Source organism: Pezoporus wallicus, unplaced genomic scaffold, assembly GCF_028554395.1.
Source record: "Pezoporus wallicus isolate ANWC-B61680 ecotype Strahan unplaced genomic scaffold, APGP_CSIRO_Pwel_v1 contig_13971, whole genome shotgun sequence".
Lineage (NCBI taxonomy): Eukaryota > Metazoa > Chordata > Aves > Psittaciformes > Psittacidae > Pezoporus > Pezoporus wallicus.
Window position 1 is genome coordinate 10,296 of NW_026638996.1, and position 21,993 is coordinate 32,288.

Below are 21,993 nucleotides of genomic sequence, written 5' to 3' on the forward strand. Positions count from 1 at the left end.
CCATTCCCCATTCCCCTCCCATTCCAGCACGCTCAGCACCTGCCCGGGCTCTGCAGTCACTTTATTGGGGTTGGGCTGTGCGGCGACATCACCGGGACATGGGGGCACACGGGGACCCCGGGCTAGGGCGGGGGGCTCACACCCCCCCGCGCTGCCCCCCCTCCTCCCCCCGGTCCCTCCATCGGCTCCGCGGGCCCCCCCTGTCCCGGCCTTCCCCCCCCCCCCCGGCTCTATTTGTTCTTCTTGAAGAAGCTGAAGCGCTTCTCGCGCTCCCGGTCCTTGTCCCGCGCTCGGGGGGCGCCCTCGGCGGGGGGGGGCACCGGGGGCATGCTCATGGCTCGGGTCACCCCCTTCCCGCCCGCCGGAACCCCCCCCGGCGCCTCCAGCCGGGACCCCGGCGCCAGCGCGGCCGCGGCCTGGATCACCCGCAGCCACGTGCTCATCTCCGCCTGCAACGTGGGTGTGCAATGGTGTGAATGGGTGTGCAACGTGTGAATGGGTGTGCAATGGTGTCAATGTGTGCAATGGTGTGAACGAGTGTGCAATGGTGTCAATAGGTGTGCAATGGTGTCAATGGGTGTGCAACAGTCAATGGGTGTGCAATGGTGTCAATGGGTGTGCAACGTGTGAATGGGTGTGCAATAGTGTCAATGGGTGTGCAACGGTGTCAGTGGGTGTGCAACGGTGTCAATGGGTGTGCAACGTGTGAATGGGTGTGCAATAGTGTCAATGGGTGTGCAACGGTGTCAATGGGTGTGCAATGGTGTCCATAGGTGTGCAATGGTGTCAATGAGTGTGCAGTGGTGTCAATGGGTGTGCAATGGCATGAATGGGTGTGCAATGGTGTCAATGGGTGGGTAACGTGTCAATGGGTGTGAATAAGTGTGCAATGTGTGAATGGGTGGGCAATGGTGTGAATGGGTGTGCAACGGCGTGAATGGATGTGTATCGTGTGAATGGGGGTTCAATGGTGTGAATGGGGGTGCAGCAGCATGAATGGGTGTGCAATGGTGTGAATGGATGTGCAACGCCATGAATGGGTGTGCAAGGGGTGAATGTGCAATGGTGTGAACGGGTGTATAACGTTTGAATGGGTGGGCAATGGTGTGAATGGGTGGGCAACGTGTGAATGGGTGCGCAATGTGTGAATGGGTGCGCAATGTGTGAATGGGTGTGCAACGTGTGAATGGGTGCGCAACGTGTGAATGGGTGCGCAACGTGTGAATGGGTGCGCAACGTGTGAATGGGTGCGCAACGTGTGAATGGGTGCGCAACGTGTGAATGGGTGCGCAATGTGTGAACGGGTGTGCAATGTGTGAATGGGTGCACAATGGTGTGAATGGGTGCGCAACATGTGAATGGGTACGCAATGGTGTGAATGGGTACGCAATGGTGTGAATGGGTGTGCAATGTGTGAATGGGTACACAATGTGTGAATGGGTGCACAATGGTGTGAATGGGTGCGCAACGTGTGAATGGGTGCGCAACGTGTGAATGGGTACGCAATGGTGTGAATGGGTGCGCAACGTGTGAATGGGTACACAATGTGTGAATGGGTGCACAATGGTGTGGATGGGTGTGCAACGTGTGAATGGGTGGGCAATGGTGTGAATGGGTGCACAATGGTGTGAATGGGTGTGCAACGTGTGAATGGGTACACAACGGTGTGAATGGGTGTGCAACGTGTGAACGGGTGTGCAGCGTATGAATAGGTGCGCAAGGGCGTCAATGGGTGCGCAACGTGTGAATGGGTGCGCGTGTGAATGGCTGTGCAATGGCATCAGCAGTGTCCACACCTCCCACTGGTGCCGCACACACGCGTGTGCACACGCTCTGCCATTCACACACGGCTCTGCACGTGTGTTCACGCGTGTGATATGTGTGTGTGTCCCCACCCCGTGCGGTCTCACCTCATCCTTGGCCTGGAAGAGATACTCCTTGCCGTCGCTCAGCCTGGGGGGGGGGGGGGAACAGGGCTTAGCCCCACGTATCCCACTTATCCCCCTTTATCCCTCGCATCCTCCCTCATCCTCTTCATATCCCCCATATCCCCTCTCATCCCCCCACATCCCCGTGCCCCCCATCCCGTACCCCAGTTTAAAGACGTGCTTCCTCTTCTTGTAGTGGGTGGCGGGGTGGCAGCGGGCCCCGCGCAGGCTGGCGGGGGGCTCCCCATGGAACGGGGCCCCGGCTCCCCCCGCGCTCTTGGCGTCCTTGTAGAAGCTGAGGCTGCCCCCCCGCAGCACACAGTACACGCTCTGCCAGGACCTGGGGGGGGGGAAAGGGGTTGAGGGGGATGAATCGGGGGGGGGGGGGGACATAGGGATTTGGGGGGGGGGACACGACAGAGCCATGGCGAGGGTGGAAACTTGGGGTGAGGCAGGGAAATCGGCCCCATAGGGTGACACAAAGCCGGGGGGGACGACACATGGCTCCGTATGGGGGGACAGAGGCTGGACACACACACGGTGCTGTTCGGGGGGGGGGCACGGCTCTATAGGGACACACCGGGGGGGTGTGGTCAAAAGGGGGCGTGGCTTAGGAAGGGTGTGACCAATTGGGAGTCACCAAGGGTGTGGTCTAACGGGGGGGGGGGGGGGTCCTCACCTATTGGGAGCCCTCTTGCCCTGCGCCTCCATCTCGTGCTTGCGGCAGAGCCCCCCCTCCAGGCTCTCGGGGGCTGGGGGGCCGCGGGGGGGCAGCGTGGCCGCGTGCGAGGGGTCAGGGGGCGAGACCCCCCCCGGGCGCCCCCGGGGTGACCCCCCCGAGCCGGGACCCCGTTCCTGTGCCCCATTGCTGAGCCCCGGCGGCACCTGCAGGGGCACAGCGGAGTGGTGGGGCCCCTCCTCCTATTGGGGGGGCCCCCCCTCCTATAGGGGGGGTCCCCCACTTGGCAAGGGGGGCCCGAGGTGAGGGGGCCTCGGGGGTGTTACCTGGGCTGCGGCGCTGTCGGGGCAGATCCCGTTAACAGCCGGTGCGTCCGGTAGGCGGCTCTGCTGGGCCGGGACGCTGGGGGGGGGGGGCGAAAGGACCGGGACCCCCACTGTCACCCCGAGAGCCACACTGCGTGTGTCCCGTCCCCCCCGTCCCCCCTCCTTCCCCAGGACCCCAATGTCTCCTCTGTCCCCTCAGTGCCTCCTGTGCCCCCTTCCCCCCAAATCCCCACTGTCCCCCCATAACCCCCATTTCCCAGCACCCCCATATCCGCCCCCTTATCCCTGGTCCCCGATATCCCCACGTCCCCTTGTCAAGTCACCCCCGTATCCCCCCAGGGCCCCCATCTCCCCAACCCCCCCCCACCCCCGGACCTGAATGTCCCCCCCCATGTCCCCCTGCACCGCTCCGTGTCCCCCCCGCCGCGCCCCGCCCCTCACCGTTGCTCCCCGCTCCCCACGCCCCCGTTCTGTGTTTCGGGGGGGACCGCTGGGGGGGTCGCCCCGGCCTCAGGCTGCGCGGGGGGGGGGGTGGGCGGCCGCTTCTTCCGCGCTTCCTCCTCCTCCCGCCGCCGCCGCTCCTTCTCCTCCAGCTACGAGGGTACATGGGGGGGGTCGGTGCCTGCCCCGGGGCTCAACCGGTACCGGGGTGGGGTCGGTGCCTGCCCCGGGGCTCAGCCGGCGCCGGGATGGGGTCGGTGCCTGCCCTGACCTCAACTGCTGCCGGGAAGGGGTCGGTGCCTGCCCCGGGCTCAACCGGTGCCGGGATGGGGTCGGTGCCTGCCACAGGCTCAACCGGTACCGGGATGGGGTCGGTGCCTGCCCCGGGGCTCAACTGGTACCGGGATGGGGTCGGTGCCTGACCTGGACTCAACCGGTACTAGGATGGGGTGGTGCCTGCCCTGGGCTCAGCAGGTACCGGGATGGGGTCGGTGCCTGCCCCGGGGCTCAACCGGTACCGGGATGGGGTCGGTGCCTGCCCCGGGGCTCAGCCAGTGCCGGCATGGGGTCGGTGCCTGACCCGGACTCAACCGGTACCGGGATGGGGTCGGTGCCTGCCCGGGCTCAACCAATACTGGGATGGGGTTGGTGCCTGCCCTGGGCTCAACCAATACTGGGATGGGGTTGGTGCCTGCCCCGGGCTCAACCGGTACTGGGATGGGGTTGGTGCCTGCCCTGGGCTCAGCAGGTACTGGGATGGGGTTGGTGCCTGACCCGGGGCTCAACCGGTACTGGGATGGGGTCGGTGCCTGACCCGGACTCAACCGGTACCGGGATGGTGTCGGTGCCTGCCACAGGCTCAACCGGTACCGGGATGGGGTCGGTGCCTGCCCCAGGGCTCAACTGGTACCGGGATGGGGTCGGTGCCTGACCTGGACTCAACCGGTACTAGGATGGGGTGGTGCCTGCCCTGGGCTCAGCAGGTACCGGGATGGGGTCGGTGCCTGCCCCGGGGCTCAACCGGTACCGGGATGGGGTCGGTGCCTGCCCCGGACTCAACCGGTACCGGGATGGGATCGGTGCCTGCCCCGGGGCTCAACCAGTACCGGGATGGGGTCGGTGCCTGCCCGGGCTCAACCAATACTGGGATGGGGTCGGTGCCTGCCCCGGACTCAACCGGTACCGGGATGTTGTTGGTGCCTGCCCCGGGGGCTCGGCCGGTGCCTGCCCCGCTCTCCCCTCACCGTTGTGAGCCGCTCCAGCGCCGCGAATCGCTCCTCCCAAGCAGCCGCCGCTTTCTGGAAGCTCTGATGCCGCTTGATGAGATTTTCCACCTCGGCCACGCTGGTACCGAGCTCCGCCGAGCGCAGCAGCGGCTCCTGGCTGCAGAGCCACGCCTCGGCCATGCTCGCGTCCCGCCCGAACATCAGCACCTCCAGCGCTGCGGGGACACGGAGGGGGGGTGTCACCGGTGACACTGACATCACCCCCCCCTCCGGTGTCCCCCCTGCAGGGTCCCCCCCGGTACCGATCTGCAGCCAGTCCATCTTCTCCTTCCAGCGGTCCCCGATGTCCCGGCGGCGCTCCTGGAGCTGTGAGAGCTTCTCGGAGATCTGGGATGGAGGGGGGAGAGTGTGGGATGGGGAGAGGGATGCAGGGATGGGGACAGGGACATGGGGATGGGGAAAGGGGAATGAGGATGGGGACACGTGGATACAGACAGGTGTGGGGATGGGGACAGGGAGATGAGGAGGGGGGGATAGAGATGGGGAGGATGCAGGGATGGAGACAGGGACGTGAACTGTGCCGCGGGGACAGAGATACAGAGAAGTGGACAAGAACGCAGGGATGAGGACAGAGACATGGAGATGGGGACACAGGGACAGGGATGGGGACGGAGCGATGAGGATGAGCACAGGGCCAGCACCTTGTCAGCAGCATAGTGGCCCTTGTCGAGCAGCGCGGTGCCCATGGCCACGCAGGCGTCGAAGCTGTCGGCGCGCGCCTCCACCTCCGCCTTGATGCTCTGGTGGTTCTTGATCACCAGGTCAGCCGAGGACACGTCCCTGTGCCGGGGATGGGGACTCCATGAGCGTCCCCACGGCATCACCACCACCAACCCCCCCCCATCACCGGGTGCCCCCTCACCGTGGGCGCTCCTGGCCCTCGATCTGCAGGCGGACGCCGTCCATCCAGAGCAGCAGATCCCGCACCGCGCGCAGGAACCGGAACTTGTCCACGGTGTCGAGGAGCAGCCGGCGCCGGCCCTGGCTGGAGCCACGCAGCTCGGCCCAGGCCTGGCTCACGGCGTGCTCGTGCCGCCGGATGTCGGCCGCCTTCTCGCCTGCGTACGCCTTCTCCAGCCGCGCCGCGTCCTCCTGTACCTGCCGCACCTGAGGGGCCGCGGGGAGTGGTGGGTGCGCCGGGACTGCACCACGTCAGTGCTAGCGGGTGCTACCGGCTGTGCTACACCAAGTGGTACCAACTGTGCCCTGCGGTATCAACTGCACCGGGTGCTACCGGCTGTGCTACACCAAGTGGTATCGACTGTGCCCTGTGGTATCAACTGCATCGGGTGCTACCGGCTGTGCTACACCAAGTGGTATCGACTGTGCCCTATGGTACCGGCTGTAACGGGTGCTACCGGCTGTGCTACACCAAGTGGTACCGACTGTGCCCTGTGGTATCAACTGCACCGCGTGCTGCCAGCTACACTGGGTGCTACTGGCTGTGCTACACCAAGTGGTACCGACTGTGCCCTGTGGTATCAACTGCACCGGGTGCTACCGGCTGTGCTACACCAAGTGGTATCGACTGTGCCCTGTGGTACTGGCTGTACCGGGTGCTAACGGCTGTGCTACACCAAGTGGTATCGACTGTGCCCTGTGGTACCAGCTGTACCGGGTGCTACCGGCTGTGCTACACCAAGCGGTACCAACTGTGCCCTGCGGTATCAACTGCACCGGGTGCTGCCAGCTGCACCGAGTGCTACTGGTTGTGCTACACTAAGTGGTACCAACTGTGCCCTGTGGTACCGGCTGCACCGGGTGCTACCGGCTGTGCCCTGTCGGTATCAGCTGTGCCATGTGGTACTGGCTGCACTGGGTGCTACTGGCTGTGCCATGTGGTATCGGCTGTACCCTGTGGTACTGGCTGCACTGGGTGCTGCCGGCTGTGCCATGTGGTATCGGCTGTGCCCCGTCGTACCGGCTGCACCAGGTGCTACTGGCTGTGCCATGTGGTATCGGCTGTGCTGCACCAAGTGGTACCGACTGTGCCATGTGGTACCGGCTGTGCTGTACGGTACCAGCTGCACCGGGTGCTACCGGCTGCACCAGGTGCTTCCAGGCTGTGCCACATCACGACAGGCTGGCCCATGCCACGCCACACAGCACCGTGCTGTGCTGCACCATGGAGCACCAGGCTCCTTCGTGTTGTGCTGTTTCACGGCAGATCACACTGTGCCATCCCCCCGGTGCCATCCCCTCCTGCTGCGGCTCACCTGGGTGCTGAGGGCCTGGATGTCGTGCTCGTAGGCGCTGTGCATGCGCTGCATGGCCTCGGCCGTGTTCAGGTCGCGCCCCACCTCGTCCGGCAGCTGCTTCTGCTTGTGCTGAACCTGCGCCAGCGTCTCGCGGGCGTCGTGGTAGAACCGGTGCAGCTCGTAGGAGGCCGCCAGCATCTGGGAGCGGGTGTCGATGAGCTCCAGCAGGTCGGCCCAGGCCTCGTTGAGCCCGTCCTTCCACTCGGCCACGGTGGCGTTCTCCGAGTGCCCGGCCGCGATCAGCGCGTCCGCCAGCCCGTTGACCGCGTCCACCCGCTCCTGCCCGATGCTGCTCGTGTCCCGCGAGAACTCCCGGAACTTGTCCCGCAGCATCTGCAAGGAGGCACGAACGGCGTCGGGGGCACCGAAGAGGGGACGTGGGGGCAGCCCCCGAGCCCTCCCGCCCCGTGCCCCGCACCGTGACGTGCTCGTAGTCCTGGCCCAGCTCGTGGGAAGCAGCCACCACCTCGCGCTCCGAGATCCATTGCTCCAGGTCGTCCAGGTCGCGCTTGAGCTGGCAGAGCCGGTGGTGCTCCTGCAGCGCGGCGCGGCGCTCCTCGGCCAGGTCCTTCAGGCTGGCGTAGAGCTTGTCCACCTGGCCCTGGCGCAGCGTCAGCCGCTCGCTGCGGCACCGCATCGTCAGCGCCGCGGCAGCGGGCACCGGGCACCCCACTGCCAGGGATGAGGGGCAGGGGGAAAGGTGGAAGGGAAGGGTATGGCCCGTGTGGGGTGGTGGGTGTGAGGATGGGAGGTGCAGGGGGGCACACGGGGTGCTCAGGGGATGATGGATGTAGGGATGGGGAGCGGAAGGGAGGGATGTGGTCCTCATGGGATGATGTACATGGGTTGGGGGTGTCAGGGCACTCCTGCTCCCCGTGGGGTGGCACAGGTCAGGACAGGGGTGTCAGGGCACTCCTGCTCCCCACGGCACAAAGGAGATGACACCCACCTCTCAGGGTGCCCACTGGCCACCATGTCACGGCTCTGCGCCGAGAGCTGGTGCACGGTGTGGGCATAGTCCCGCAGCGCCTGCTCCAGCACCAAGTGCTTGCTGACCATGGCCTGGGCGCTCAGCTCATCCTGGTTGGGTGGGTTAGGGGGGGAAGTGGAGGTGTCACAGCAGCTCAGAGAAGGGGTGCGGGGATCGTGGCGGGGGTCCCAGCGCCCCATAGCCGTACCTTGGCCTTCTCCTGGGCCATCATGTGCAGCTCCTGCTCGCCCATCCACGCCTCGGCCTCGGCGGCGTCGCAGTAGAACTGCTGCGCGGCGAGAGCCCGCTCCAGGCGCCGGTGCCGCAGCTCCGCCTGCAACCGCAGCTCCTGCCAGGCCTCCCGCAGCTCCCGCACCCGTTCGGCCGGGCCAGGCAAAGCCCCGCGCCGCTCCAGCAGCTCCTCCACGCGCCGCTCGTGGCCCTGCAGCTCCTTCTGCAGCGTCTGTGGGAGGCAGGGACGCGCTCAGCACCGCCGCAGGTGGAAGCGGGGGGACCCCTCCAAGTGCAGGACCAACCTGGTTCTTCTTGATGAGGAGCTGCACCGAGGGCAGGTCCTTGCCATGGTCGGTGGACACAGCCAAGGGCCTGCGCTCCTTCACCCACAGCTGGGAGCAGATGGCAGTGGGTCAGGGACACTGTGTGTGTGTGTGGGGTGGTGGGGGGGGTCCCGTTCCCCGTGGCCAGGAGCCCACTCACGATCTCGTCCTCCAGGTCCCGGTTGAATTGATGCTCCTCCTTGGAGGCCAGCAGCTTGCGGCAGCGCTCCCGCAGCGGCTCCCGCAGCCCCAGGAACTGCTGCTCCACGGCCTGGACCTGGCTCTGCACCTCGGCCGCGCTGGCGTCCTCCCGGCTGAGCGCCTGCGCCTGCGCCCGGATCGCCTCCACCTCCTTCTCCCGCACCGCTGTCTGCTTCTCCAGCATCTGCCCCGCAGCGCAGCGATGGGAGACCCATGGCCAGGGCTTCCCCACTGGGCTGGGCATCCATCCCTGTGCGCCCCATCCCCTGCACCCCATCCTTGTGCACCCCATCCACTGCACTCCATCCCCTGCACCCCATCCCCTGCACCCCATCCTTGTGCACCCCATCCACTGCACTCCATCCCCTGCACCCCATCCCCTGCACCCCATCCTTGTGCACCCCATCCACTGCACTCCATCCCCTGCACCCCATCCCCTGCACCCCATCCTTGTGCACCCCATCCACTGCACTCCATCCCCTGCACCCCATCCCCTGCACCCCATCCTTGTGCACCCCATCCACTGCACTCCATCCCCTGCACCCCATCCCCTGCACCCCATCCTTGTGCACCCCATCCCCATTCACACCATCCCCATTCACTTCATCCCCTGCACCCCATCCACTGCACCCCATCTCCATTCACCCCATCACCTGCACCCCATCCCCATTCACCCCATCACTTGCACCCCTGTCCTGTGTACCCCATCCTTGTGCGCACCATCTCGTGCACCCCATCCCCATTCACTTCATCCCCTGCACCCCATCCCCTGCACCCCATCTCCATTCACCCCATCCCCTGCACCCCATCCTTGTGCACCCCATCCACTGCACTCCATCTCCTGCACCAATGTCATGTGCACCCCATCCTTGTGCACCCCATCCCCTGGCCCCCTGTCCCATGCATCCCATGCCCTGCACCCCATCCTTGTACACCTCATCCCCTGAACGCTGTCCCCATTCACCCCATCCCCTGCACCCCATCCCCATTCACCCCATCCCCTGCACCGCATCTCCGTTCACCCCATCTCCATTCACCCCATCCCCTGCACCCCATCCTTGTGCACCCCATTCCCTGCACCCCATCCTCTGCACCCTGTCCCCATTCACCCCATCCACTGGACCCCATCCCCATTCACCCCATCCTCTACACCCCTTCCCCTGCACCCCATCTTCATTCACCCCATCCCCATTCACCCCATCCCTTGCATCCCTGTCCTGTGTACCACATCCTTGTGCACCCCATCCCCTGCACCCCATCCCCATTCACCCCATCCTTGTGCACCCCACCCCTGTGCACCCCATCCCCTGCACCCCATCCCCTGCACCCCATCCCCATTCACCCCGTCCCCTGCACCCCATCCCCTGCACCCCATCCCCATTCACCCCATCCCCTGCACCCCATCCCCTGCACCCCATCCCCATTCACCCCATCCCCTGCACCCCCAACCCCTTCACCCCATCTCCATTCACCCCGTCCCCTGCACCCCATCCCCTGCACCCCATCCCCATTCACCTCATCCCCTGCACCCCATCCCCTGCACCCCACCCCGGCCGGACCTGCTGCTTCTTGAGCAGGATGCTGACACTGGTGAGGTCTTTGCCGTAGTCATCGGAGCGCAGTTGGGCGCTGACCCCGGCCAGCCAGCCCCGCAGCGCCGCGCACGACTGCGCGCACAGCTCCGCGCGGTTGGCGTCGAACAACCGCCGCGCTTTGGTGCGCGTGGTGGACTCCAGCTCGTCCCACAGCGCCCGCAGCGCCGACAGCTTCTCCGTCACCACCGGCCCCAGCTCCGGCTTCACCGCTGCCAGCTGCTGCCCCTCCTGCCGGGAGCACCGGCCTCAGCGTAGCCCATGTGGGGCGGGGAAGGGGGTGATACCGGTGCCACGCTCTCACCACGCTCCCACCTTCTCCATCTTCTCCAGCCAGCCCTTGTTGGCGGCCAGCTCGGCCGCAAAGGCCTGGTGCTTCTGCCACTTGGTGTGCAGGTTGCGGGCTTCCTCATAGGACACATCCTGAGCCGTCAGCATCTTCTCGTTGATCCAGAGCGTGAGCTGACAGGGGCAGAGAGGGAACGAAGCTGTCACCCTGTGCTGACTCCATCCCAAACCTGTCCCCATCCCATCCTCATTCCCAGCTTCAGCCCGTCCTCATCCACAACTTGTCTTTGTTGCCATCCCCAGCTCCAACCCCCTCTTGCCCCGTCCTTCTTCACATCTTCATCCCATCCTCATTCCCAGCTTCAGCCCGTCCTCATCCCCAGCTTGTCCTGTCCTTGTTCCCATCCCCAATCCATCTCCTCCTTGTTCCCATCTTCATCCCATCCCCATCCCTGTTCCCATTCCCATCTCCATCCCCATCCTCTCTGCAACCCACCCCCATCCTTATCCCTTCCCATGCTCATCCCATCCCCATTCCACCCCATCTTTGTTCCCATCCCCATCTCCATTCCCCATTCTACTCGCAGCCCATCCCCATCCTTATCCCTTCCCATGCTCATCCCATCCCCATCCCACCCCATCCTTGTTCCCATTCCCATCTCCATCCCCATCCTCTCTGCAACCCGTCCCCATCCTTATCCCTTCCCATGCTCATCCCATCCTTCTCCCTTCCCATCCCTTCCCATGGACCCACGCCACCTCTTGCCCATCCTGCAGGAACCGCTGCAGCTCCCAGTTGTCCCGCAGCCTCCCCAGCAGCTCCTGAGCCATGTCCCGGTTCCTCTGGTGCCTACGGTGAGGGCAGGGGTTGAAGCTTGTGCCAAGGACCCGGTGCCGGTGCTGTGCCATGGGTGGCGCTTCCCTCACCTGCTCTCCACCGAATCCACCGTCTCCTGCACCTTGTCAGCGTGGAGGCTGCCCTCGGCCACCAGCTTGCGGCCGGTGGCCACCAACCCCTGCACTCGCTCCCCGTTGGCTTCCATGGTGGCCATGAAATCCTCGTGCTTCTTGACGGAGGCCTCGGCTCCGGACAGGGTGCTGGGCATCTCCGTGTGCGATAGCGCGTATTCCTGTGCAGGGCACGGTACCACAGTCACCACCGGCACCCCGGTGTCACCCAATTGCAGGGCATTGCCATGATCACCACCATCACCCTGGTGTCACCCCACGGCAGGGCATTGCCGTGATCACCACCAGCACCCCCGTGTCACCCCACAGCAGGGCATTGCTGTGGTCACCACCATCACCCCAGTGTCACCCAATTGCAGGGCATTGCCATAGTCACCACCATCACCCCGGTGTCACCCCATGGCAGGGCATTGCCATGGTCACCACCATCACCCCGGTGTCACCCAATTGCAGGGCATTGACGTGATCACCACCATCACCCCGGTGTCACCCAATTGCAGGGCACTGACGTGGTCACCACCATCACCCTGGTGTCACCCAATTGCAGGGCATTGCCATGGTCACCACCATCACCCCGGTGTCACCCAATTGCAGGGCATTGACGTGATCACCACCATCACCCCAGTGTCACCCAATTGCAGGGCATTGCCATGATCACCACCATCACCCCGGTGTCACCCCACGGCAGGGCATCACCTCCCCATCACCTCACCTGCGTGCTGAGGACGCCCTCGACCTGCTTGGAGTCCCTCAGGAAGAGCTGGAAGGCGAAGGCTTGCGAGAGGAGCTGGTGCCGGTTCTCCCACATCCTGCCCAGCTCTTCCCAGCCCGTGTCCAGGGCTTCCAGGCGCTGGTGCAGAAAGACGTGCTGCGCATCCGTCTGTCCCTGCGTCACCTCGCGGCCCACGGCGCGCGTGCTGCGGTAGTCATCGCCGTAGTGCGCGATCTCCTTGCGGATGCTCTCGTGTTGGCTCAGCAGCCGCTCGGCTTCAACCAGGGTAGCCGGAACGTCCTCGGAGGCCACGGCCGTCTGCGTGCGGGACAACCAGGCCTGGAAAGCCGCCAGATCCCGCAGGAAGCCCTGCAGTTTGCTGGCCTCTCCCAGCGACTCCTCGCGGCGCCGCAGGCTGCGGCACAGCTCGTCCCACACGGTCTCGATGGCCGAGAGCCGGTCTTGGATGCCGGGAGCCTGCTCCGGGTGCTCGGCCGCCAACTTCTCCGCTTCGGCGCGTAGATCCCGCACCTTGCCCTGGATGGCTTCCAGGTCGCGCTCCATACCCGAGAGCTTGCGCTGCAGGGCCATGACACCGGCCAGGTCGTTGCCCAGCCCTTGGGTGGACTCGATCACCTTCGTCTTCTCCCGCATCCAGGACGTGGTCTCGTTGCATTCCAAGTGGTAGTTCTGGATGTTCAGCGCCGACGTCAAGGCCTCCTTCTTCTGGTCAGCCAGGGCACGGAACCGCTCCCACCTGCGTGGGAGAGGGAATGGGATTGATGGCTCCATGCCTGGAGCATCCCACCCTGCCCTCTGCTGCTTGGCCAAGGAGCATCCTCCTGCCTGCCTGGAGAACCTGTCCCTCCCTGGAGAACCTGTTCCTGCCTGCAGAACCCATCCCTGCCTGCAGCATTGTCCTGCCTGCAGCACTGTCCTGCATTCAGCATCCATGCTTGGAGCACCCCTCCCTGCAGCATAACCTTCCCTGGAGTTACCCTGCCTGGAGCATCCCTGCCTGGAGAGCCCATCCCTGCCCGGAGCATCCCTCCCTATGGCCTCACCCTCCCTGGACCTGCCCTGCCTGAAGAACCCATCCTTGCATGGAGCACCTCTCCCTATGGAATCCCACTGCCTGGAGCATCCCTGCCTGCAGAGCCCATCCTTGCCTGAAGCATCCCTCCCTATGGCATCACCCTGCCTAGAGCTGCACTCCCTGGAGCATTGTCCTTCTTGCCTGGAGCCCTCATCCCTGCCTGGAGCCCCCGGGCTGCCCGCAGCGCCCACCTCACATTGAGCTGCTCGCGGGTGGCCCGGATGCTCTCCTGGTTGCGCTGGTCGGTGGCCAGCAGCTGGTCCGCGATGCGGTTGACGGCGGCCACGCGCGACGCCAGATTGTTCATCTCCGGCTCCAACGTCTCGAAGCTGCAGGCAGGGACGGGGGCTCAGCACCCGCCAGGCTGTGCCAGGCAGTGCCAGGGATGTCCAGGTCCGGTGCTCACCGCTGCTGCACCACCTCCAGGTCCTCCAGCTTGTCTGGGACGTGCATGGCGTGGAGCCACTGCTCCTTCTCACCCACCCACAGCCCGCAGGCGTCCGCCTCGCTGCGCATGGTGTAGAGGCTGAGAGCATCCTGCAGGTCCTGCCGCCGGCGCTCGGCTCGCGCCGCCAGCTCCTGGTAGCGCCGCTCCAGCGCCGGCAGCCGCCCGGCGACACCGGGCTCAGCGGCGAAGGCGGGCGGCAGCGCCCGCGCCTGCTCGTGCAGCGCGTCGATGGCGGGGCGATGGCTCCGCACCTCGTCCTGCACCTCGCGGTGCTGCCGCGCCAGGCTGCGCGTCGAGTACTCGTCGTGGCCCAGCTCCGGGCTGGAGGCCAGGCGCAGCGCATCCTCCAACCACGCCTCCGTGTCCGCCGCCTCCGCCTGGAACTGGAAGAAGCCGGCGGCTTCCCGCAGGCGCCGCTCGCGTTCGGCAGCGAGCTCGGCCAACGCGCGCCAGCGCCCTTCCACCTCCCGCACCCGCTCGGCCACCTCGGCGGCGCCCAACCGGCCCTCGGCCGCCAGCGCCCGGCCCCGTGCCAGCGCCTGCTCCAGCGGCCCCGCGCGCCCGCTGAGCTCCCCGCGGAAGGCGTCGTGCTGGCTCAGCAGGCGCAGGGAGCTCGTCAGGTCCCGGCCCACGTCCTCGGAGCACAGGAGCCGCTCCTGCTCCCGCATCCACGCTTCCTCCTCGCCCGTATCCCAGAAGAACTTCCAAAGGCGCCGCGATTCTTCCAACCGAGCCCGGCGCTGCTTCGCCAGGTCCGCCAGCTCCCGGTAACGCAGCTCCAGCGTGGCCACGTGCTCCCGCACCACCGCTGGGTCGCAGGGCTGGTAGCCTGTGGGGAGCCCCAGCAGGTCCCTTCAGGGACACCGGCCACCCCTAGGGGCTTGGGGCACATCCCAGGGGTTGGGGGTCCAGAGGGGCATCAGCCACCCCAGGGGGCTGGGGGCCAGGATCAGGGAGCTGGGGTCTGGCATAACCCTGGGGTTTGGTGGTCCATGAGGCCCCGGCCACCCTGGGGGGCTGGGGGACATCCAAGGGGTTGGGGGTCCATGGACTGCCCTGAGGAGCTGGGGACATCCTGGGGTTTGGGGGTGTGGGCTGCAGCCATCCTGGGGATCTGGGTGCCAAGGTCTGGGGCTCGTTGGGCCATGCCAGGGTGTGGGTATCGCAGGGTGTGGGGGTGCCCTTGTCCACACTCACCCTCCCTGGGCATGGCGAAGCGCTGTGCCGCGGTGCTCACAGCCCGCACCCGCTCCGCCTGCGCCGCGATGTCAGCCTCCACCAGCGCGTGGATCTGCAGGAGATCGTCCACCCCGTGCAGGTGCTTCCCCAAGTCCTGCGACTGCAGCCGGCCCTGCGGCACCGGGGGGAACACGGCGGCGTCAGAGCCCGTCCGCCGCGTCCCCGCCGCGCCGTTGCTGCCGGCACCACCGGTACCTTCATCTCCTCCATCCAGCCCATGAGATGCGCCAGGTCCTGCAGCATCTTCTGCAGCTCCAAGTGCAGCAGCAGCCGCTCGCGGCGGGCGGCCAGCAGCTGCCGGAGGAAATCCCAGAGCCGCACCACGTTGTCGCGACGCGTCAGCACGCGGCGGATGTCGTGGTAGCGCTCGGCCTCCAGCTCGGCTGCCACCGCGCTCACCGCCTGCACCCGCTCGCTGTAGGCCACGATGTCGGTCTCGATGGCCTCGTGTTTGCGCACCGCAGCCTCCACCGCTGACATGTCTGTCCCAAAGTTGTCCTGGGGGGGGGGGGGGGGCACAAGGAGACGTGAGGATGGGGGTCACCAACCCCAAAGACCACCCAGGTCGATGGTGGTGGGAAGCGGGACCCCCAAACTCCTTGTATCCCTGCGGTCATTTGGGGTGGTAATGGGGAGTAGGACCCCCCCAAGCCCCTTAGCTCCCTGGGATTGCTGGGGGGGGGGGGGGAGAGCAATGGGGTCCCCTGTGGTACCTGGGAGACGAGGCGCTGGTTCTCGCTCAGCCACGTCTCCCTCATGGCCGCCTTGCGGTCGAACCGTGCCGCCAACTGCTCCAGCTTCTCCTGCCGGATGAGCTCCGTGCGCAGCGCCAGCTCCCGCTCGTGCTCCGCCTTCTCCAGCCGCTCCCAGGCCTGTGCCGGGATTCCCGGTTAACCCCCGGTGCCCGCCGGCACCCCCCCCTCCCCGGCACCCGCCTCATCCCACCTTGTTGATGTCGGAGATGAGCCTCCCCTCCCGCGGCACGTAGACCTTCTGGTTGTTGGCCCGCATGCGGCTCTGGACGGTGAAGAGCAGCACCTCCAGGTTGCCTTTCTCCATGAACCTGGAGGAGACGCGGCGCTGAGCCCCCACAATGGGGACCCCCAGCCCAGGTGGGGTGCAGGGGTTCGGGGAGGGGGGGGGGGTGGTGGTCTCACTTGGGGGGTTTCTCCACGGTGCGGTAGGTGTTGAAGGCCTGGAGCTGGTTCTGCACGCCAGGCAGCGCGTTGGCCAGCTGCCGGTCGTTGAGGATGAGGATGGTCTGTTCGATCCAGCCCAGCAGCTCCCCCGCCAGCTCCTCGTACTTGCCCACCAGCTCCTCCGCCTCCCGTGCCGCGTCCAGCACCTGCGGCACCACTGCTGTCGGTCCGGCTGCTGCCCGGCCCCACCGCCATCTGCCCGGTGTCACCACGGCGGTGCCCGGCCGTCCCCTCCCTCCCTCCCTCCAGCCAGACGTCCATCTGCCCATTGCCATCTGTCTGGACACCTCCTGCCCTCCCCTCCATCCAACTGCCCATTTCCTCTCTCCATCTGTCTGTCGAGCCATCCTTGTTCTCCCCTCTGTCTCTCCATCTCTCCTTTTGCTCCATCTGTTTGTCCGTCCCTTTGGGCCCTCGTTCATCATCTTCCTCTGTCCGTCTGCCCCTGTTCTTGTCTCTGCACATGTCTCCTCCCCTCCATCTGCCCCTCCATGCATCCATCATCCATCATCATCCATCTATCATCCATCCATCCATCATCCATCCATCCATCCATCCATCCATCCATCCATCCATCCATCCATCCATCCACCTATCCATCATCCATCATCCATCCATCTATCATCCATCCATCCATCATCCATCCACCTATCCATCATCTATCATCCATCATCCATCCATCCATCCATCCATCCATCCATCCATCCATCCATCCATCCATCCATCCATCCACCTATCCATCATCCATCATCCATCCATGCATCAGCCATCCATCAGCCAGCCATCCATCCATCCGTCCACCTATCCATCATCCATCCATCCATCCATCCATCCATCCATCCATCCATCCATCCATCCATCCATCCATCCATCCATCCATCAGCCATCCATCAGCCATCCATCAGCCATCCATCCATCCATCCATCCATGCATCCATCATCCATCCATCCATCATCCATCCATCCATCCATCCATCCATCCATCCATCAGCCATCCATCCATCCATCCATCATCCATCCATCCATCCATCCATCCCCTCTGCCCCATCACCTTCCCAATGCGCTTCCCCTCCACCGCCAGTGCCTTCATCTTGGAGAAGTAGTGGTAGAAGGTGGCCACGTAGGTGATGATGGACTTCTCATCCGGCTGGTCCACGTTGACATCTGTGGGGCGCACAGCAATGGGGTGAGCGTGGCCGGTCCCTGCAGCCCCCCCAGCTCCCCCCTGGCCGGCTCCTCACCCTCGGGGTCCAGCAGCTTGGTGAGCCCAAGCTCACGCTCCGCCAGGTTGAAGGCGCTTTGCAGGTTGTAATGGGCATTGCAGCGCCGCAGCGTGTCCATGTCCACCAGGTCTGGCCTGGGCAGAGGGGAAGCCTCAGCCCCACACCGCTGCCCCACAGCCCCTGCCCCACATGTGCCCCCCATGTCCTACCTGTGCTTGTGGATGATGGCGTTGAAGGCCAGCCCGTCCCTCCAGCTCGTGGTGAAGTTGTGCACGTTCACATTGGGGTACCTGCGAGAGCACCGGGCCGAGGGCTCAGCCTGGGACCCCTGAGACCCCCCCACCCCCCCAGATCCACCCCCAGACCCTCAGGTCCCCCCATTCTCACCCCGCTGTCTTCATCTGGCACCAGAGCAGCAGCGCGTCCTTGGCCGACTTCTTCTCCTTGTTGTCCTCTGTCTCCACGCTGATGTCCTGGATCTGGGGGGGGGGGGGGGGCCCAGCTGGTGAGGGGGGGCCCTGAGACCACCCCATGGCTGGGGATGGGGATGGAGGACTGGGGCTCTGGCTGGGGCAGGGGGGCTCTGAGGTGGGAGCACAGACCCAGAGCGGGTGCCGGGACCCGCCCCCCCAATGATGGGTGCAAGACCCAGCCACACCTGCAGAGACACCCCCACCACAGATGTATGGACCCCACTTTGAGTTCAGGGACCCCCGTGGTGGGTGCAAGGACCCCAAGGTGAGCGCAGAGAGCCCACAATAGGTGCAGGGCCCCCCACAATGGTTTCAGGACCCCCCCCCACGGTGGGCACAGGACCCCTGTGTGGGGCAGCACCTGGAAGCGCAGGATGATGGTCCAGACGAGCCCCAGGGTGAGGCGATGGTTCCCATCCACGATGTCGTGGGAGCCCACGTTCTCCAGGTGCACGCGCTGCTCCTTGAGGAACTGCAGCGCCTTGTCCACGTTCTCCAGGCAATGGATCCGCATCCGGCCCTTGGTGGGCTTGGGCTGCAGGGGGAGCACCCCAGGAAGGTCCATGGGGGTGCGGTGGGGGACCCAGGTTTGGGTGTCCCAGGGAGCATCACCCCAGTCCTGGGCTCCCGTTAGCACCCAGCACCATCAGTGCAGGGGGTGCCTGGGGGATGCAGGGGGGGGCTCTGGGGGTGCTGCAGGGTTGGGGGGGGGGCCCATGCCAGGGGGTTCAGGGCCATTTGGGGGGGCTCAGAGGGATTCAGAGTAGTACAGGGGTCTTGGGGGAGTTCAGGGGGGGTGCAGGAGGGCTGAGGGGGGCTTGGGGTGCTTGGGGGGGGTAAGTTCTGGGTTAGGGTTGTATTGGGGGGGTTCAGGGGGGGTTGGGGGAGCTCGGGGAAGGGCTCAGAGAGGCCCTGGGGGTGCTTGGGGGTGCTCGGGGGGGGGGTCAGGAGGACCAGAGTGGGCTGGGGGGGTTCAGGGGCACTCGGGGGGGGGGCTCGGGGGCAGTTTTGGGGGCACTCGGGAAGGTTCGGGGAGGTTCAGGGGCACTCAGGAGGTTTCGGGCAGGGTTCGGGGACACTGGGGAGGTGTCAGGCGGGGTTTGGGGTCACTCAGGAGGGATTGGGTGCACTTTGGAGGGTTCGGGGGCACTCGAGAGGGCTCGGGGGCACACGGGTGGGGTTTGGGGGGCGCTCAGGAGGTGTCAGGCGGGGTTCGGGGGCACTCTGGAGGGTCCGGTAAGGTTTGGGGGCACTCCAGAGGGGTTCGGGGGCACTCCGGAGGCCTCGGGCAGGGTTTGGGGTCACTCAGGAGGTGTCGGGAGGGGTTCGGGGGCGCTCGGGCGGGGTCGGGCAGGGTTTGGAGGCACTCGGGAGGTCCTGGGAAGGGTTCGGGGGTGCTTGGGGTCACTTGGGAGGTATCGGTTGGGGCTCAGGGTCACTCGGGAGGTGTTGGTTGGGGTTTGGGGGTGCTCAGGGGCACTTGGGGGCACTCGGGAGGGTTCAGGGGCACTTGGGGTCACTCGGGAGGTGTCGGTCGGGGCTCGGGGTCACTCGGGAGGGTTCAGGGGCACTTGGGGTCACTCGGGAGGTGTCGGTCGGGGCTCGGGGTCACTCGGGAGGGTTCAGGGGCACTTGGGGTCACTCGGGAGGTGTCGGTCGGGGCTCGGGGTCACTCGGGAGGGTTCAGGGGCACTTGGGGTCACTCGGGAGGTGTCGGTTGGGGCTCGGGGTCACTCGGGAGGTGTCGGTCGGGGCTCGGGGTCACTCGGGAGGGTTCAGGGGCACTTGGGGTCACTCGGGAGGTGTCGGTTGGGGCTCGGGGTCACTCGGGAGGTGTCGGTCGGGGCTCAGGAGCACTTGGGGTCACTCGGGAGGTGTCGGTTGGGGTTTGGGGTCACTCGGGAGGGTTCGGGGTCACTCGGGAGGTGTCGGTCGGGGTTAGGGGTCACTCGGGAGGGTTCGGGGGCACTTGGGGTCACTCGGGAGGTGTCGGTCAGGGTTCGGGGTCACTCAGGAGGGTTTGGGGTCACTCGGGAGGGTTCGGGGTCACTCGGGAGGTGTCTGTCGGGGTTCGGGGTCACTCAGGAGGGTTCGGGTTCACTCGGGCGGGTTCATGTCCTCCCGGTCCCGGCGCTCACCAGCTGCTCCCCGGAGAGCACCTCGAGCAGACGCAGCAGCATCCGCCCGTCGCGGAGGTCGCTGTAGAGGTCCCCGAGCCGGCACGTGCCGCGCGCGAGGTGCGAGTTCACCCACTTGGTGAAGGTTTTCTTCTGCACCGCCTCGCGCTCATCTGGGGGGGGGAAAGGGGGGGGTCAGGGCACCCCAAAAATGCCCCACCCCCACCCACCAAACCTCACATCGCACCCTCAGCCCCCGGTCACCGGCACAGAGACCCCAAACCCAGAGACCCCAAACCCGGCCTACGGGGTAACGCACCCCATAACTGGGGCACAGGGTGCCCCCCCCCCCCCCCCCCCCTCCAGCTCTGCACCCCACAACCCAAAGGCTTGACCCACTCCTCATGAAGGGGGGGGGAAGGGGGATGGGGGGTGCAGGGGGTGTCAGCTCCGCGCCAGCCATGCCCGGCACGGGATTAGCGGTAAGAGGATTTGGGGCTGGACCATGGGGGGCCATGGAGGGGATTGGGGGGGCCCAAGGGGCCATGGATGAGATAGAGGGGCTGGGGGGGAATGTGTAGAGCTGGGGGGGAGGGGGGGAGCTTGGGAAGCACACACACGGGAAACACACGTGTGCAAGGTCGGGTGCACACGCGTGTGCAATGACCCAGCTCGGGGGGGGGAATGGGACATGGCACCACCAACCCCCCCCCCCCCCATCCCTGTTTGCTCAGCTGAGACCGGAGCAGAGTCCAGGCTCTGGGAATCATGGAGAAGGGGGGGGCAGGGAGCGAGACCGGACACATGGGCCCCCCCCCCGGACACATGGGACCCCCCTGGAAACCTGGGACCCCACCGGCCGCATGGGGCTCCCCCATCACCACTGTCCCCAGGGGGCCCCCACCCCAGCTGAGGGGTCCGAGGCCAAGGATGGGGGGGGGGGGGGGAGGGTGGTGTTCGTTTTGCACCCACACCTCAAGGTAAGGAGGGGACCCAGGTTTCTGGGTGCCCCCCCCCCCCCCCGGGCCCGGGGGTGTCGGGCGTCACCCTCTGGGTGCGCCGGTTTCGGGGTGCGGGTGATGGGGGGGTGGTTTCAGGGAGGCTCGTGGGAACCTGGAGGGATCTATAGGGGCTTGGGGGGGGCACCCATGGGTTGCCATGGGGTGGGGGGAGCACCTATAGAGCCTCAATGGACACACAGACGGTGCTGAGAAACACCTATAGGGTCCTGGAACACACCTACAGGGGTCGGGGGGAGGAGCCTATAGGGCCCGGGGAGGGTTCTGTAAGTTCGAGGGGGCGTCTATAGGGTCCGGAAGTACCAGCAGGTCCCCGGAGGACCCTGAAGGGGTTTGTGGGGCTGTGAGCAGCCCTATAGGGACTGGGGCGGGGGGGGAGCGGGCAGGATCTATAGGGCCAGGGAAGACTCCAGGGAGTCTGTAGGGTTTGGGGAGCACAACTGGGGAGGATCTATGGGGCCGGGGAGGAGCTCGGTGTCACCTCCAGGCTCTGGGGAGCCCCATGGGAGTTCTAGAGGGGCCCAGGGTCACCAATAGGGACCGGCGGGACGGGGGGGGGGGAGCAGGAACTGAGGGAGGGAGCATGGCGGGGGGGGGAGCACAGAAGGACTTGAGGGGATGGGGTCCCGGGAGGAATCTGGGGGGTCCTGCAGAGCCCGGGGGGTCCCCATCGCTATGGGGGGGTCCCATTTTGGGGGGGGGGGGGGGTTGTCTCACCTTGGAGCTGCTTGAAGCGTCCCTCGAGGACGCCGGGGAGCTCGAGGTTGGCGGCGCTGGGGGGCCCGGGGGGGCGCTGGGCCATGGTTGTGGGGCTGGGGGGGGGGGGGGGGGGGGCCGGGAGGGGGAGGGCGATGCTGTGGGGCCGGCGGGTGCTGTGGGGCTCGGGACGGAGCTGTGGGGCCGGCCCGTGGCGGCGGGGGCCGGACGGGGCGAGGGCGGCGCTGGGAGCGCGGATCCAAACAGGTCTGACTGC

At 66.1% G+C, this 21,993-nt stretch overlaps 1 protein-coding gene across 1 annotated transcript; it reads right to left on the minus strand.

Annotated features, from left to right (window-relative positions):
• Window positions 1-210: 210 nt before the first annotated feature.
• On the minus strand, window positions 211-21,835 carry SPTBN2 (spectrin beta, non-erythrocytic 2). The gene is made up of 35 exons (XM_057413500.1): window positions 21,738-21,835; window positions 20,023-20,174; window positions 18,246-18,419; window positions 17,799-17,890; window positions 17,621-17,701; window positions 17,430-17,545; window positions 17,240-17,352; window positions 16,148-16,335; window positions 15,936-16,053; window positions 15,704-15,862; window positions 15,186-15,488; window positions 14,949-15,102; window positions 13,710-14,580; window positions 13,495-13,632; window positions 12,208-12,964; window positions 11,454-11,656; window positions 11,286-11,376; window positions 10,554-10,700; window positions 10,206-10,469; window positions 8,606-8,830; window positions 8,425-8,514; window positions 8,097-8,351; window positions 7,868-7,998; window positions 7,337-7,541; window positions 6,877-7,251; window positions 5,523-5,767; window positions 5,302-5,440; window positions 4,903-4,987; window positions 4,619-4,815; window positions 3,375-3,526; window positions 2,934-3,009; window positions 2,608-2,813; window positions 2,092-2,268; window positions 1,911-1,953; window positions 211-449 (listed from the first exon to the last, which is right to left on the minus strand). Exons 1-35 carry the CDS (start codon window positions 21,820-21,822, stop codon window positions 231-233), a joined length of 7,026 nt encoding a protein of 2,341 aa, XP_057269483.1. The 5' UTR covers window positions 21,823-21,835; the 3' UTR covers window positions 211-230.
• Window positions 21,836-21,993: the final 158 nt, after the last annotated feature.

Excerpts from the sequence above, each read along its gene's own strand:
- SPTBN2 (XM_057413500.1), bottom strand. The coding sequence starts at position 21,822 with ATGGCCCAGCGCCCCCCCGGGCCCCCCAGCGCCGCCAACCTCGAGCTC. Across the intron at positions 5,441-5,522 it reads GAGGGCCAGGAGCGCCCACG|GGACGTGTCCTCGGCTGACC; the intron begins GTGAGGGGGCAC and ends TCCCCGGCACAG. Across the intron at positions 450-1,910 it reads TCTTCCAGGCCAAGGATGAG|GCGGAGATGAGCACGTGGCT; the intron begins GTGAGACCGCAC and ends CCCACGTTGCAG.